Consider the following 15,440-nt stretch of genomic DNA (forward strand, 5'->3'; position numbering starts at 1 on the left):
TTTGTATATTATCCCAGTTTTGCTGGTTTTGAGTATGGGATCCAAAAATGTTCATCAGTAGCTGTCGTAGGGCGGTTGTCGGCTTGTGGGCTACGCTGATACCTAGGGGTCTGAGTAGTCTTGTGGTCATCTGTAAAATGTCCTTGTTGTATGGTAGGGTGATTAGTGATTCTGATCATATTGTGTCTTCCTGTTGTGGTTCCTCTTGGAGGTAACGGCAGATTGTGCTCTTTGGGTATCCATTCCTTTTGAAGACTCTGTATAGGTGCTCCTGTTCTGCTTTGCATAGTTCCGTAATTCCAACAAACTGAGGCATATGAATAACAAGTGGGAGAGAACACCAACACTTCACTGGAGGTGCACTGATGATGTTACCTAGCAGGTGACAAAAAGTTTGCGATGAAACATTTGCAACCAAATCCACCAGCTTGGTGAGCATGTCTAGGACCTCCTCTCTGTTTTATAATTAACAAATTTGGAGAGTTTTGTGTGAAACTCTGTCCCCTCCTACCCCCTTGAAATATTCGTAAACCTCAAAACAACTGATGGAGAATGTACACCTGAGTGATGCAGGAGTTCTTCACAGGAAGCTTTTCACTGTGTATCCTTATTGTGAAATGCTGACAATAGAAACATGTAGGAGGCTTTGGAGATTGCTGACACTCATGAACCAAATTCCAAGATTATACTAAACAAACAAATAAGATCCACATTGATTTAAAACCAAAATGATTTATCTGACCGTTTATGCTGCTACTTTTGGAACATAAATTCTGTGGCTTACTCCTGTTCCAATTCTACTCCACCATTCAGTTAGATCCCAGACAATCATCTATCTGAATGCTACTTTCATGCATTGTATCCCTTAACATCCTTGGCTTCTAGAAATCTATTGCTTTATGTCTTGAAGATGCTGAATGGTTCAGCTTCCACAGTTCTCTGGTTAGAGAATTCGAAAGATTCACCAAGTGGAGAAATTCCTCCTCACCTCAGCTTTAAATGGCCATGAGATTATGGTCCCAGTCCTCAGCCAGAGGAAACATTTACATTCACCCTGTCATTGCCCTGAAAGAATTTTGGAAGTGAACACACTTTTCATTCGTCAAAACTCCAGGGAATCCAGACTTGGTTCACTCAGTCTCTCGACAGGAGACAATCCATCATCCCAGGGATAAATCTGGTGAATCTCCATTGCACTCTCTCGAAGGGAAAGTATATCCTTCTTGAGATAAGGAAATCAAAACCATACCTCGTGCTCCAGCTGTGACCTCACCAAGGTTCTGTATGATTGCAGCAAGATATCTTTATACTCCCACACTCAAATCCCCCTGCGGTGAAGGCCAACATATAATTACTAAGTGCTTGCTGTGTCTGCAGGATAGCTTTCAGTAGCTCATGGAATCAGCTTACGGTTGTAGTTTCCTGGTAAAGCAGGAGTATGCTGAGCCACATACGTTTTGAGTGACAGTGTATTTTAGGTGCTTGATGAGAAAATCCCTTCTGTATTAAACTGATCACACAACAGAAACATTTAACTATTGTACTTCATGTTAGTGCTCTCGATGTATGCTTTAAAATGAAAGGCCAAGTCACCTGATGTGTAATTGGGTCATAGATAATCCAACTACACCACCTAATTTAAAACTGGATAGAATATTGCAACAATAGTATCTGTGATACATTACACAAGTTTGGACTTGTGTAACATTCTACTTGTGTAATGCACTGTGAAAAGATTAACATGGAATTAAAGAAGGTAGTTATTATGGAACTAACTTTGGAGAGGGCAATATAACAAATATCACATCTTGAAAATACCACATTTCCACACTTAGGACCCCACAGGGGAGAATAAATTAGTTGTTGGTCAAGAGATAATAGGAACTGCAGATGCTGGAGAATCCGAGATGACGAGGTGTGGAGCTGGATGAAGATAGCAGACCAAGCAGCATCTTAGGAGCAAGAAAGCTGATGTTTGGCGCCTAGAACCTTCATCTGATGAAGGGTCTAGGCCCGAAACATCAGCGTTCCTGCTCCTAAGATGCTGCTTGGCCTGCTGTATTCATCCAGCTCCACACCTTGTTATCTTAGTTGTTGGTCAAGCTCTGTGTTCTGAGGTGTGAAGCTTTGATCTGAGGTAATGTCAGGATGATTCCGGAAGGTAATGTCCTGGAATTTTGAATTTTAATTTTGCGTCGGTGAAGAGGTATGGGATTTGTGGCTGCCAACTGTGAAAAGTGTTTGGAAACAGCCACAGGGATGCCAACATAGGGATGAGTTGGTTGAATGGCCCACCTCAGTGCTCCGGCCCTTGTCCCACCTTTAAAACAGCCCTACCCCCAACACCACGCATATCCAATCCATGCCAACCTGTGCCATACTACTCACCTCTATTGCCCTCATTCCCTCCATCCCAAACTATGGCCTCTATCTGTATCCTGAGCTGCCTCACACCTTTCGTTCCAGCCTATACCCCTCTAGTCAACCCACGTGTCTCCTTGTAACCTCTGTGCCAACTGACACCAACCCATGTGCCCAAATCACCATGCTTTGCCCTTATAGCTAACATGCCAACTATTATTTGGGTTAACTTGGCAAATTGATAGAGGTCAGGAGAATGGGAAATGGTTGTTTATTTAATATATTCATATGGAGAGAAGTTTTAACACAGAAGATCAAAACACAATCTGCCAAATTATGGAACGCCTTCAAACTTTAGACAAACTATAGCATGCATATTACAAGTCCGACAGTTCAATATCTCTGTATCCCATAAGAAAAGTGAGAGCAGACTGAGACAGGTGTCTCTGTGAACCATGAATGTGTAAATTACCCACCTGCAAAAAATGTCTGGGTGGTGTGGGAAGGTGCCGGTGGGAGGCAGTTGACGGTAGAGGGGGAGAGGATTTTAGTATTCAGGATTCCTGATTCACTAAGATGGAGAGTCTCTCTTTGCGCACGTATTCAGGTACAAGTTGTGGTATTTCAATTTTTGTTTCTTTAAATACATAAGGCTGTGTTTTAGGGATTTATTGATAAAGTAAGCTTACATAGAAGTGCAATTTGTGAAAGGCTTTGTTTCTTTCTGCCTTTTTAAAAATCCTGTTGCTTCCTTTCCAATTCTGGTCACCACAGTTTAGGAAACATGAAATTCTTCTACACAGTGCAGAAAAGATTTAAGAGAATGATTCTAGGCATGAGAGACTTCAGTAATGTGGTTGGATAGGTGAATCTCAGAAAGTTTTCTTGAAGAAGAAAATGTTGAGAGGTAATTTGCTAAAAGTGAGAGGTCTGAATAGTGGAGATAGGAAGAAACTGATTCCGTTGATGGACAATGCATCCTCTAACTTTTCTACAGTACACACACCTCCAAAGTCCAAGCTTCCAAAACCAGAATCTTAGGAACCTCAGAGCAGCTGCTTAGAGGGAATATTATTAGTGGAGGGAACCTGAATGAGAGAACACCAATTTAAGGTAATTCACAAATAAGCAAGAGCTGACCTTGAGGGAATAGGATCTAACATGAATATATTTAAAATTTTCTTTTTAGTTATGCCACTGATCGAAGTCTTAGATTCTATGAAGAAACAGAAATGTTGCTAGTTGAAGAAGCAATTCATCTGCTAATTAAGTCAATGAAATATCTGAACTCAAAGAAAAGCAAGAACTATTCAGAAACGGTAGAATGATATGATGAACTTTAAGGTTTCAGGTCCAAACCTGACCTTTGGCAAGAGGTGGATATGACAATGAAGTTAAAGTTTGGAGATTTTGACTGACTGGTACGTAAGTATTCAACAATGTCTGACCAGGCTATTGCTGTATTGTTGCTGTGTGCAACAACGTATCTTGGCGAGCTAGTGCCGAACATGAGAAACAACCGGACTGAGGGCTTGTCAGTGGAGCAAAATTTTCAGGTGGCTTCTCATCGGTTCCTCCCCAGATCCAAAGGCTGTGCATGCACCACATGCCCAGGTTTCCCAATAACCTGGTAAACTGCAATTTTACTCTTCTTTGAGTTTTGTTAGTGAATAGTGAGAAATAATGAGGTTGAGCAGATTTTGAGTGTCTCTACTCGCAGTCAAAGACCAGTTTTTTTTCAGCAGTGGATTTGAAACATAAAATTTTTGATCCTTCTTTAGCTTACTTTATGCACTATGTGGTGAACCTGTCTAGATAGACCATGATATAGTAAATGTAATTAAAAGTGGCAATTATGAATAACCAATTCATCTGGGAAAAGTAGGTATGCTGTAGAATTGTTTGTCTCATTAAAGTGTATCTTATTACCGAAAAGGATGCCATTCTGTTGTTCTGCCTTTTCAATGACGATGTGTGAAATACACCAGTAAGTAACATTTCCTTACAGAAAGTACCTTAAGAAATCAGTTCAGTTCAGTATTCTACATGTAATAGAAGCTGGATGGATTGGAGACAAGATAACTTCTAACTTGAAACCCACTTGTGTTATGTGGTGTGAATTAGATACATTTGAGAATCGTTCTTTGAGAAATTATTGTAGTTGGAAGTGTAGTTCCTCCACACTAAGCTCAATCCTGATTTTAAATTGAAAATTGATCCCATTGAATTGCAACGAAATCAAATGCTAGAATCCAAACTATTACACTCTGGATTTGTATCCATGTTTACCATACGTGACCCTGTGTAAATCATAACAAGGCAGGTTGGCCTGACTGTTGTGCGCAGACTTTGTACCTCCAAGGAAATCGGTGCACCCGTGATTGAGGAACTTCAGTTTCCTGCTTGAATTGTCCCGATGAAGTTTGGACTTAATATGATCCGAAGCATTTTGTAAATCCCTTCTGTGTTCAGGTATTTGTATCCGTGGCTACTATTTTCTGAGATCACTGTTTTTGTACAATTTTGTTTGCAAAGTGAGAGATCTTAGTGCTAATACATTGAACATTTTCCCTATAATTGGTGTCGTGTTTGAGAATTAAGTGGTTTCAGGTGAGATGTAGCAGTGTACATTTCATTCCAGACATAATGGGAACTGCAGATGCTGGAGAATTCCAAGATAATAAAATGTGAGGCTGGATGAACACAGCAGGCCAAGCAGCATCTCAGGAGCACAAAAGCTGACGTTTCGGGCCTAGACCCTTCATCAGAGAGGGGGATGGGGAGAGGGAACTGGAATAAATAGGGAGAGAGGGGGAGGCGGACCGAAGATGGAGAGTAAAGAAGATAGGTGGAGAGAGTGTAGGTGGGGAGGTAGGGAGGGGATAGGTCAGTCCAGGGAAGACGGACAGGTCAAGGAGGTGGGATGAGGTTAGTAGGTAGCTGGGGGTGCGGCTTGGGGTGGGAGGAAGGGATGGGTGAGAGGAAGAACCGGTTAGGGAGGCAGAGACGGGTTGGACTGGTTTTGGGATGCAGTGGGTGGGGGGGAAGAGCTGGGCTGGTTGTGTGGTGCAGTGGGGGGAGGGGACGAACTGGGCTGGTTTAGGGATGCAGTAGGGGAAGGGGAGATTTTGAAACTGGTGAAGTCCACATTGATACCATATGGCTGCAGGGTTCCCAGGCGGAATATGAGTTGCTGTTCCTGCAACCTTCGGGTGGCATCATTGTGGCACTGCAGGAGGTCCATGATGGACATGTCATCTAAAGAATGGGAGGGGGAGTGGAAATGGTTTGCGACTGGGAGGTGCAGTTGTTTGTTGCGAACTGAGCGGAGGTGTTCTGTAAAGCGGTCCCCAAGCCTCTGCTTGGTTTCCCCAATGTAGAGGAAGCCGCACCGGGTACAGTGGATTCTTTACTCCCCATCTTCAGTCCGCCTCCCCCTCTCTCCCTATTTATTCCAGTTCCCTCTCCCCATCCCCCTCTCTGATGAAGGGTCTAGGCCCGAAACGTCAGCTTTTGTGCTCCTGAGATGCTGCTTGGCCTGCTGTGTTCATCCAGCCTCACATTTTATTATCTTACATTTCATTCCAGTCTGCCCAGCCTTTGAGCACTCTTGTGTCTATATGGCACTTTTATTCCATTTCCACTTCCCTTGTTCTGTGCTATCTCTGAATTTCGTTATCAAAGTGGAGATGATTTTGTGCTTCGCACACAGACAGACCTGATTGCACAATAGTCCGTTACAGATGAAGGACGTTTTTCACAAGCGGAACAGGAGTCATTCTCCTCCGTTGCCAGATTTTACATGTTCCGGTTTACTGCTAATGACACGGACAGCTTCTTGGTGTGGCTCGGAGCAGTAAGCACTGTTATAAATTTGACACGTCGGATTAAAGCAAAGTTATTCTGAAGTCTGAACCAAGTTCTGCTGCCTAGTTTTAATATTCCAACTGGGGAATATTTGCATTCTTCAACATTGTGCAAAAACTGAACAGCTCCTCTGTTACACCCAGCTGGCAACTGAAAAAGATAGAATTTGTCCAAAACGCATTCATTGATGTCGATCACTTCGAGCATCCAAATACCCAAGGCTTAAAGGGGTCATGGGATTTAGATTTACACAAGGTCAGTTGGGATGTGCAGTAATTGTCATAATGCTTACCTGTTCTGGGGCAATAACAAATGCTTTTCATTATTTGCACATGACTGAGCGTGGCAGATGCTGACAGCCAGCAGATGTGTAGAATTCTGGGTGATTTGTAAGGAGTTGCACATCTGACGCTCAGTAATTGCATCGTGGGGTATCATCAGACTGTTGACCTGTTAGGGCGAGGTAAAGGTCAGTTCAAAGCAGTCTTGTAGTGGCTAAGCTACAGATCTTCAACCAACTTTTAAACTCCTCTGACTGACCTTCATTTTATCTGATAGTGGTGAGTGGCTGTGTAGGCAGTTAATACAGCATTACCATAGATAAGCCAGCATTGTACAACATGGTTTGAGATGGAATGGATCACTTTGTGTTTGCCTCATGCAAGAACAGAGTCTCTTTCCAAGTTTTGGGAAGATGCAGGCAGCTGGAGACCAGTGTGTACCCTCTTCCCCTGAATAATTGTGGAGCGATCCGGATAATTTATGGAACAGTACTGTTCAGGACTTGGGAACATGTTATGTGGTCAGTCACCCATTCAGTTTGGAATTTTGTGCACTTAAGAAATCTAAAGAAAGGGGAACGTAATCTTTCAGGAATTAGGCTAGGGAAAGGGATATGTTTATATTTTGGCTCTTTACAGTTGTTTCAGCTGTAAAATCATTTGCATGTTGACAATGAATTTGTCAAAGAATGTACTGTATTTTATACTTCATAGTAGTTACAGTAAGTGACATCATTACTGGCATTTGCCCCTGTCCCTACCCATTGTAAGCCCAGACTTTGCTGAATTTCTGTTATCAATGGCATTGTGGGAATGGACTATGTACGTGGAGGAGCAGAATATGGTACAGGGAAGAAAACAGAGTGACTTTAATTCTTTAATGTTTTCATTTGATTTGATTTGTTTAAAAACAATTAAGTGTTGGTTACTGGATTTCTCCTTTTTTAAAATTCATTACTTAATCATAGAATCTGGGCATTGTTGGCTGGGACAGCATTTAATGGCCATCCTTAATTATTAAGAGTAAGCCACGTTGCTTAAGGCCTGTAGTCATACTATAGGCCAGACCAGATCAGGATGGCAGATTTCCTTCCCTAAAGGAAATTAGTAAACAAGACGGAACCAGAACCTAGTGATTAGCAATGGTTTCATGATCACCATTAGACTCTTAATTCCAGATTTTTAAAAAATTAAGTTCAAGTTCCACCGCCTGTCATGGTAGGATAGGAACTCGGGTCCGAGACCATTATCTGTGTCACTGGATTAATAGTTTAGCAATAATAGCACTGGGCCATTGCCTCCCAGATGCACTATCAGGATTAAGCACAGCCGTTCTCAAGTCAGTTGCAGAACAGGCAGATACAAAATTCTCAGTATTATAATCCAGCAATGTGCCTCACTCTGAACCTTGAAAGTTCACCCATACTGTGTCAACATGACATATATTCCATTTTCTACTCATTCATTCTGGAGATGAGTGTAATTTCCAATTATTTCCAGATTAGAACAGGATGTGAGCTTGTGCTTACTAGGAATGGGATAGAAATGGTGGAAATTTATCTTGCAAAGGTCTCTTCAAGTCAGGATACAGAGCAGATTTCCATCTATCAGTCTAGGCTGGATTGGAACCGAGAACCAAATGCTAACATTTCGTGCACTATAACCACAATTGCTTTGTATAATCATTGTAAAGCTGCAGTCTAATACCTCGTTACCGGTTTCAGAGAAGCAGTGAAGATCTGGTAAAACATTAGTTTCCTCTCTGCCTTTCAGAGTATGTAAAAAGCAAAAAAAATCCAAAAGGGGAAAATACTATAAACCACAGGTATAGCAAACCAAATAAATCCCTAATTAATCAGTTGATTCCCCTTCCATCCCTCAGACCTGGATTTAAATTCAGAGGAGATGCAGGCAATTAAGGGCCTTCTGAAATGAGCTACTGAACAGTCTGAACAAAACTCCTTGAGATTGCAGAGTATGCTTCTCAATTGCCCATGGTATGCAAGTGGTAGTTTCAGCTCTTGTGATGCAATGGTAATGTCTGCCAAGGCCTAGGTTCAAGTCCCATCTGCTCCAAAGATGTGTCATAACACGTCCAAGCAGGTTCGTTACAATATCTACAGTAGGCAGTTTTAACTGGAACCTTCAAGGATGGCTTAGTGTTGGAAAAGGAAGAATTGATAATGTAGGTTTGACACTATATATGTCACCCATCCTTTATCTTGTGAATAAAAGGATAATTGAGAAACATGTTCAGAACTTGCCTTTTATTATCTTTGGATACATCACACTTAAGTAGAATTGAACATGGAGTTAACAGCAAGGATTGTTCTCTGTGTGGCCCAATTAATACTGCACTGTGTGCAATGCTGTAACAATGCAAGGTTCTTCATACCAAACCAAAATCTTTTGCTTTTATACTGACTTTAATTTTGTCAGCATATCTAACTGCCGTGGACTTTACTTACTAGGCACTGAAGGCTCATGGTAGAATATGACCACAAGGTTGACTGCCATTCTCAAGTTGTCTTTTTAAATGATTCCAATTTGAATTGTCTTCTGTGAGACGGCCTGAGTGCTGTATTGGCACCTTAGGGAAACTAGCTTGCCCTGGGTGTTAGCTTTTATAGGGCAAAGGGAATGACACTAATAGCTCATGCATGGGTGATCGTCTCAGTGAATTAAGTTTACAACCAAATAGTATGGCACGGTGGCTCAGTGGTTAGTACTGCTGCCTCACAGCACCAGCGACCCGGGGGTTCATTTCCAGTCTTGAGTGGCTGCCAGTGTGGAGTTTGCACATTCTCCTGTGTCTGCATGAGTTTTCTCCAGTTTCCTCCCACAGTCCAAAGATGTCCAGGTTAGACAAATTGGCCATGCTAAATTGCCCAGGGATGTTTAGATTAGTTGGGTTAGATGAGGGGAATGGGTCTGGGTGGGATGCTGTTCAGAGGGGCAGTGAGAACTTGTTGGGCCGAATGGCCTGTTTTCACACTGTAGGGATTCTATGTTGATCCACTAAGGAACTATCATTTCAAAGTTAACTTACAAACTCTTCTGGTTGTTTGTTTTAATGCATGACAGTGTACTCCCTGTTCCACAGCCAGTGTTATACCCCTCTGCAAGCCAGACAAACCTGAAATTTGAAATGTATACCCTAAGGATGAGTGCTATTGAAAATTCCATCCTTGAGAGTATCGTTTGAGTCCCTTCCATCTATCATTCTGTAAACATCAGCACCAAATATTGTGTTATGCTTTGCTGAAGGAGTAAAGATAAAGCTCAAAATTACATTTTTGAATGTAAAAATTGGGTGCAAAATTTATAATTTCAAAGAAGTTGACTGTTTAAATTGTATATTTTTATGTATGAATGTCTAGAATCAAAAGTCCGTGAATTTTGATGATGGTAATTATGTTCTAACTTACAGATAATTATCACCTATTATTACATGTTTTTTTCTAAAATCTCTACATTTGTGACATACTCTGTGTCTTTATACAAAAAGCCAAATTCTACTTGCTGGAGAATGTTTAAAAAACATCTGTAAGCAAGGAAAGGTTGAACTTTCCTAAATAATGACAACCTTTATTTTCACTTTCCTACCAGGGGTTTCCAGTACATTGTTTTAACTTGTACGTGTGATATTCTTTTAATACCTTTTTTATTCTATTCACTGGTGTTGATTTGTTGTGAGACATTTCTGCCCTAATTATCAGAACAAATGCATGTTCAAAATAATTAGCTGTATTTGACTTAATATATTAACACAAACTTGCTGAAAGTGAAAGTTCCAGCAGATGTCAACTGTAGTTATTCCGAGGGAGCATGTGTTGTGCATTACCCTTACAAGGTCAAAGGATAATTCATTATCACTGATTAGCCCCATGACAGTCTCTCTAGTTATTCAGTCAATTGCATCAGTAAATTAAGAGAAGCTCTCCTGTGAAAAATGAAATTACTTCACAATTTAGAACAATGGAGATATATTGGTAATGTAAATGTGACCGTTAATTGTAGCATTATATTAATGGCCCTGAATGAACTAAAAAAGCTTTCTGTATGAAGGGCAATTACCTCTAACTGTAATTGATAATTCACACTCACTGTAATTAGCTAAGATAAATAGTGCTAAAGAAACTGATCATCAGTCTCATTAAGGAAGACCTGTTAAGTCATGCACTTTTTCGTTCCTCAGATCACAGACTGACGTGCTTTCCAACACAAACATTGATAAAATACAATTGCTTTGTTATCTAAGGGTTGTTTAAAATTCACAATGGAATATCTGGCAATATTTAAGAAGAGTTAACAGTCATTAGAAACTTCTTAAATAACCAACTTAACTGTTTTTGCTTGTCGATTTGAATTTAATAATAACTTACTTTTTCCCATTCGTAAAATGCAAAACTACGTTGTTTCAGCTATGAGCTGGATTTGATTTTTTTTCAAATAATTTATAGTTATAATTTAGTGAATTTCCTTTAAAAGGAGATTGGAGATGTGAATGATGTGATAACTGGAACAGAGGTTGTTCAGCCCATTACTCCTGCTTCACCATTCAGTACAATTATGCCTGGTCAAGCACTTCAGTGTCTTTGCCCACCCCGTCCCCATACCACCGTACCCCATTGGTAATCAGAAATGCCCAGAAATCTATCAGCCACTACCATAAGCATACTCAAAGATTGACTTTTTACAGGCCTCTGTGGCAGAGAATTCAAGAATTTGGATTTCTCCTCACATCAAACCTGTTACCCACTTGTTTTTAAGTTGTGTCCACTGTTTCTAGAATCCCCAAAAGGGAAATATCTTACCTGCATCTATCTAATCTGTCCCTTCAAGTATTTTGTATTTTCGATGCAATCACCTGTCATCCTTCAAAATGAGAGAATCTCACTTCAGAAGACATTCTTGGGATAGCAGGACTATGTCTGGTGAACCATTGCTGCATTCCCCCATGGCAAAAATATCTCTCCTAAGATAGATAAACCAAAATTACAAACAGTACTTCATGATTGATCTCACCAAGTTCCTACACAATTAAAACAAGAATGCATTATCCCTGCACTTAATTCCTCTTGCAATAAAGACTAACATTGCATTGGGTCTTTTTAAATTTCAAAAATATACTTTATTCATAAAAAACCTCTGTGTGTGTATATACATTGTCACAAAAGCAGTTCGATTCTGCACAGTTGCATATCAAGTAAGTAAACAAAACATTGGACTTTGACTCTACCTAAAAAACCAAAGATCTCTTTTGTGCATACAGTACTAATATTTACATTAGTCTTTCTAATAGCTTGCTGTACTTCTTGATAAACTTCCAATTCAGCACAATGTAGCATTTCCCCCTTTTTTGGTGTATGTTTATTGTAAAAATATTGTTGTTTAGAGCAACATTGTACATGAACTGAATTAGGATAATTCTTGAGATCAATTAGTGTGTGTGATGAGCTACAGCCTGCAAGTGGAACTTAAACTGTTGACTAGCATCAATCCAATTGATAGGAATAACAAATACCACTGTATTTTGCAGACATTTTAACCACTAATCTTACTGTGTTAAATTCAAGATAGTCAGCACTTTGTGGCCATTTGGCAATATTGTGTCCTTGCTTTATGTTGCTAGATGTCACCTACTGAATGTTGATCATGCGTCATGTATCCTATCTTCCAGTATAAAAGAGTAGAATTATCAGTAATATGTGACTAGTGAATTATTGGCATGAATTTTTGGGCCCCAGCACACTGGAAGGAAATCGGGTTGGAAAAATACTAGTACTAGACAATGAGCCAGTTTGTCAATACTTTTCTCATCTCGAGTCATTTTAGCAGAGACAGGTTTGGGGCTAATAGAGTTACCTATCCCCACAAGGAAGTGTGCCAGTAAGGCTGGTTTGGAGCCTTGTTAACAGCAATTACAGGAAGCCAACTGGAATTTCTCAGTGTCTGACAAGCTGTGTAGGCAGGTAGCCCGTGTCTGCCCCTGTCTGGATATGCATGCAGCCACAGGCAGATTCCCTGCCTTGTGTTGATGGTCTAGCTGCCAAATCCATCTTTTTATGTCGATTTTCACAAGTATTGGTGACCAGGGATCTCCGTATTGAAACACCCCTCTATGATTTTCCCCTATTGCAGCCTGCTGATCCTCTGAGCCGACAACGCCTGGAATCTGATGGATTCTCCAGTTCCTTGGACCTGCCCATTTGCTTCAATTTCTCAGGAATCTACTGTGTGAGCCAAGGAGACATCTCTGTTAAAATCCCCAAAACTGTCTCTGTCAAACATAGGCAGCCCCAACTCTGTTTGCAGTTCCTGGAGAGAAAATCCTGACTGTTGAATTCAGTTCATTATTTGCATTGAAATAACAGATCCCATCATATCTCCCATCATGTATAACACCAGTATATTCTGTCCGTAAGTACAAACAACTTTCCCTAGTCTCCCTTTAATCTTTCTTCTTGCCATGTATTCAAAACACCCTCCAGCCATTCATATCTCCAGTGGTGAATGAACTATCTTTAGCCAAGGGCTCAGTTTTATCCCATTATGACCCCATTTTACTAAGGCTGAAGCTTGAAATGGTATTGAGTTTTTCTTCCATTGCCTTCATCTACATGCTTTCACTTGTCTCCAGGGTTCTCCCCAACCTTGGACCACATCTCTAGGTTTTGCTGTCTCAGTTTCTGTGCCTATCTAATGCACATGAGCCTGTCTTTTCTCTGAACTTGCTATGCTGTTTTCTTGAGTTAAATCCAGACATTGTTATCTAACCATCTGACAAGGGGTGGGGCATTGGTGACTGACCTCTACCTTGCAGAGGTTGAATTATGGGTCTCCATCCATTTCTCCTTCTACCTTCACAGACCATGATTCCATCAACCACCTTCAAGCTGTTGTCACAACTGCATCTTTTCTGGTGATCTTGCCTCCACAGCTTTTTACCTCAAAGTTCCACAAACCCAAACAGCTTGTTTTTACCTCGCTCCAAGATCCACAAACATGACTGCATTGGCAGACCTTTCTCATCCTCACCTGAGAAAACACCCCCAGCATAGTTGACAGAATCTTTGACTGTGTTCAATCTGTTTCCCATAATCCTGAGTTCGCTCCTTCCTCCCTCTCCAAGAACCACGATAGTTCCTGTTGACCACACTTGCTTCTGTATACAGCACTCAGAGTATAATTTCCGATTTTCCCGCCACCTCCAGCGTGTTGTCACCAATAAACACATCTCCCTCTCCCCTTCCAGCATTCTGAATGGAATGTCTTCTCTGTGATACCCTAGTTCATTCACACTCACCCCAAAGGGCACTTTTGCCTTTCCACAGCATCTATTCATGTAGGTGCAGGAGATGCAGCATGTAGTCCTTCAGCTCCTCTTTCTTCACTCTCCACAGACCCAAATACCACTTACAAGTGAAGCGGCGATTTAGGTGTGTTTCTTTTCATAAGTTTCACTGTGCTGCTCTGTGTTGGTGATGCACCGTGGATTGAGTAATAGCTTTACAGAGAATCTCCATTCAGTCCACAAGTGTGACCTTGAGCTTCTTGTGGCCTGTCGTTTTAAATTTCCAACTTCCTGTCATGTTAACATCCCTGTTCTTGTTCTGCTGCATTGTTCCAGTGATGTTTAATGTAAACTTGAGGAACAGCTCCTCATCTTTTTATTAGGCATTTTATTGCCTTCCATCCTGAACAGTGCATACAACAATTTCAGGCCATAATTTCTGCTTCCCAGCTTTTGTTTCCTTTTCTTTCTTTTTTCTCCCCCCTTTGATTTTTCACTTACAGGCAGCAGGACATCTGCTCCAGGTGCATCTTTTCTTACTTTCTGCCTTTGTCTTTCACCATTCCCTTTGGCCCCATGACAAAATCTTCTGTCATTCATTCTGTCCCGTCTTTCATCTGTCCCTTGGTCAAATCTAATTACGTCTAGTAATATTTCCTGATGAAAAGTTAGCAACCAGAAATGTTAACCTTATTTCTGTCTCCAAAGACCTGCTGAGTATTTCCAAAACATTTGGATTTTATTTTGATCTCCACTGTCTGCTCTATTCTACTTTTCCCTAGTCTTGTGTTTGATATGAAATTGGAAATCCTGGTGCATTGGATGGTGTAACACAAAAGTTTCACTGGATCTGTTCTCAGCATGACAGGTCTGTCCTATGAAGATGGATTGGGTAATTGGGCCTGTATTCTCTAGAGGTTTGAAGAACATGAGATAATCTCATTGAAACTTATAAAATACTTGGTTGGACAGAAAGATTGTAGGTAAGACGTTTCTCTGGCTGGGCAGTCTCGGACCAGATGATAAAATTTTAAAAATTAAGGCGATGGCATTTAATTCTGCAATCAGGAGAATTATTTTTACCCAGAAAGTTGAAAGCCTTTGGAATTCTCTACCGAAAAGGTCCGTGAAAGCTCAATCTTGGTGTATGTTTAAGGTAGAAGTGTGATAAATTTATAATTGCCAATGGCGTAAAGAGTTATGGGGATAGTGTGGGCATAAACTATTGAGGTGGTCAATCAGCCATAATTGTGTTGAATGGTTCAAAGGGCTAAATGCCCTACTCCTGTTCCTATGTAATTATTGATGAAAGGTTGGAATTATCATTAGTCACATTATTCATGCCCTTTTGTAACATTTTAATGCTTGCATTGAAACTTAATTCAACTGTCTGGCAAGACCATTAACTTTGGTGTAAGTTGTGAAAGCATTGCGAAATTTAAGCAGCATCAGATCTTTCTATTTGCAATCGTTTCATTTAGTTGCTCAAGTTCTGTCAGCATGGCACAAGTTCAAGACTGAATTTAGACATGCTCATGGTGTCTGGCTGACACTATTAAGTCAGTTGATACAGTGAAGAAATCTTACATAATGCTCCAGAGCAGCTTATTTATTACACTTCTTTTACCTCAGTT

The 15,440-nt window shown here is 40.7% G+C and overlaps 1 protein-coding gene across 6 annotated transcripts in view; it reads left to right on the forward strand.

Moving 5' to 3' along the window:
* lhpp (phospholysine phosphohistidine inorganic pyrophosphate phosphatase) overlaps positions 1 to 15,440 on the forward strand; it is a 160,499-nt gene that overhangs the window by 23,151 nt on the left and 121,908 nt on the right. The window contains exon 1 of one of the 6 annotated variants that reach the window (XM_048551146.2): positions 6,090 to 6,217. The exons of the other annotated variants lie outside the window; for them this stretch is intronic. Within the exon in view, the coding sequence (XP_048407103.1) occupies positions 6,105 to 6,217 (113 nt within the window). The 5' untranslated portion in view covers positions 6,090 to 6,104. Of the gene's footprint in view, positions 1 to 6,089; positions 6,218 to 15,440 lie in introns of those variants that run through there. 6 annotated transcript variants of the gene reach the window in all.

This window comes from Stegostoma tigrinum, chromosome 20 (assembly GCF_030684315.1).
Source record: "Stegostoma tigrinum isolate sSteTig4 chromosome 20, sSteTig4.hap1, whole genome shotgun sequence".
Lineage (NCBI taxonomy): Eukaryota > Metazoa > Chordata > Chondrichthyes > Orectolobiformes > Stegostomatidae > Stegostoma > Stegostoma tigrinum.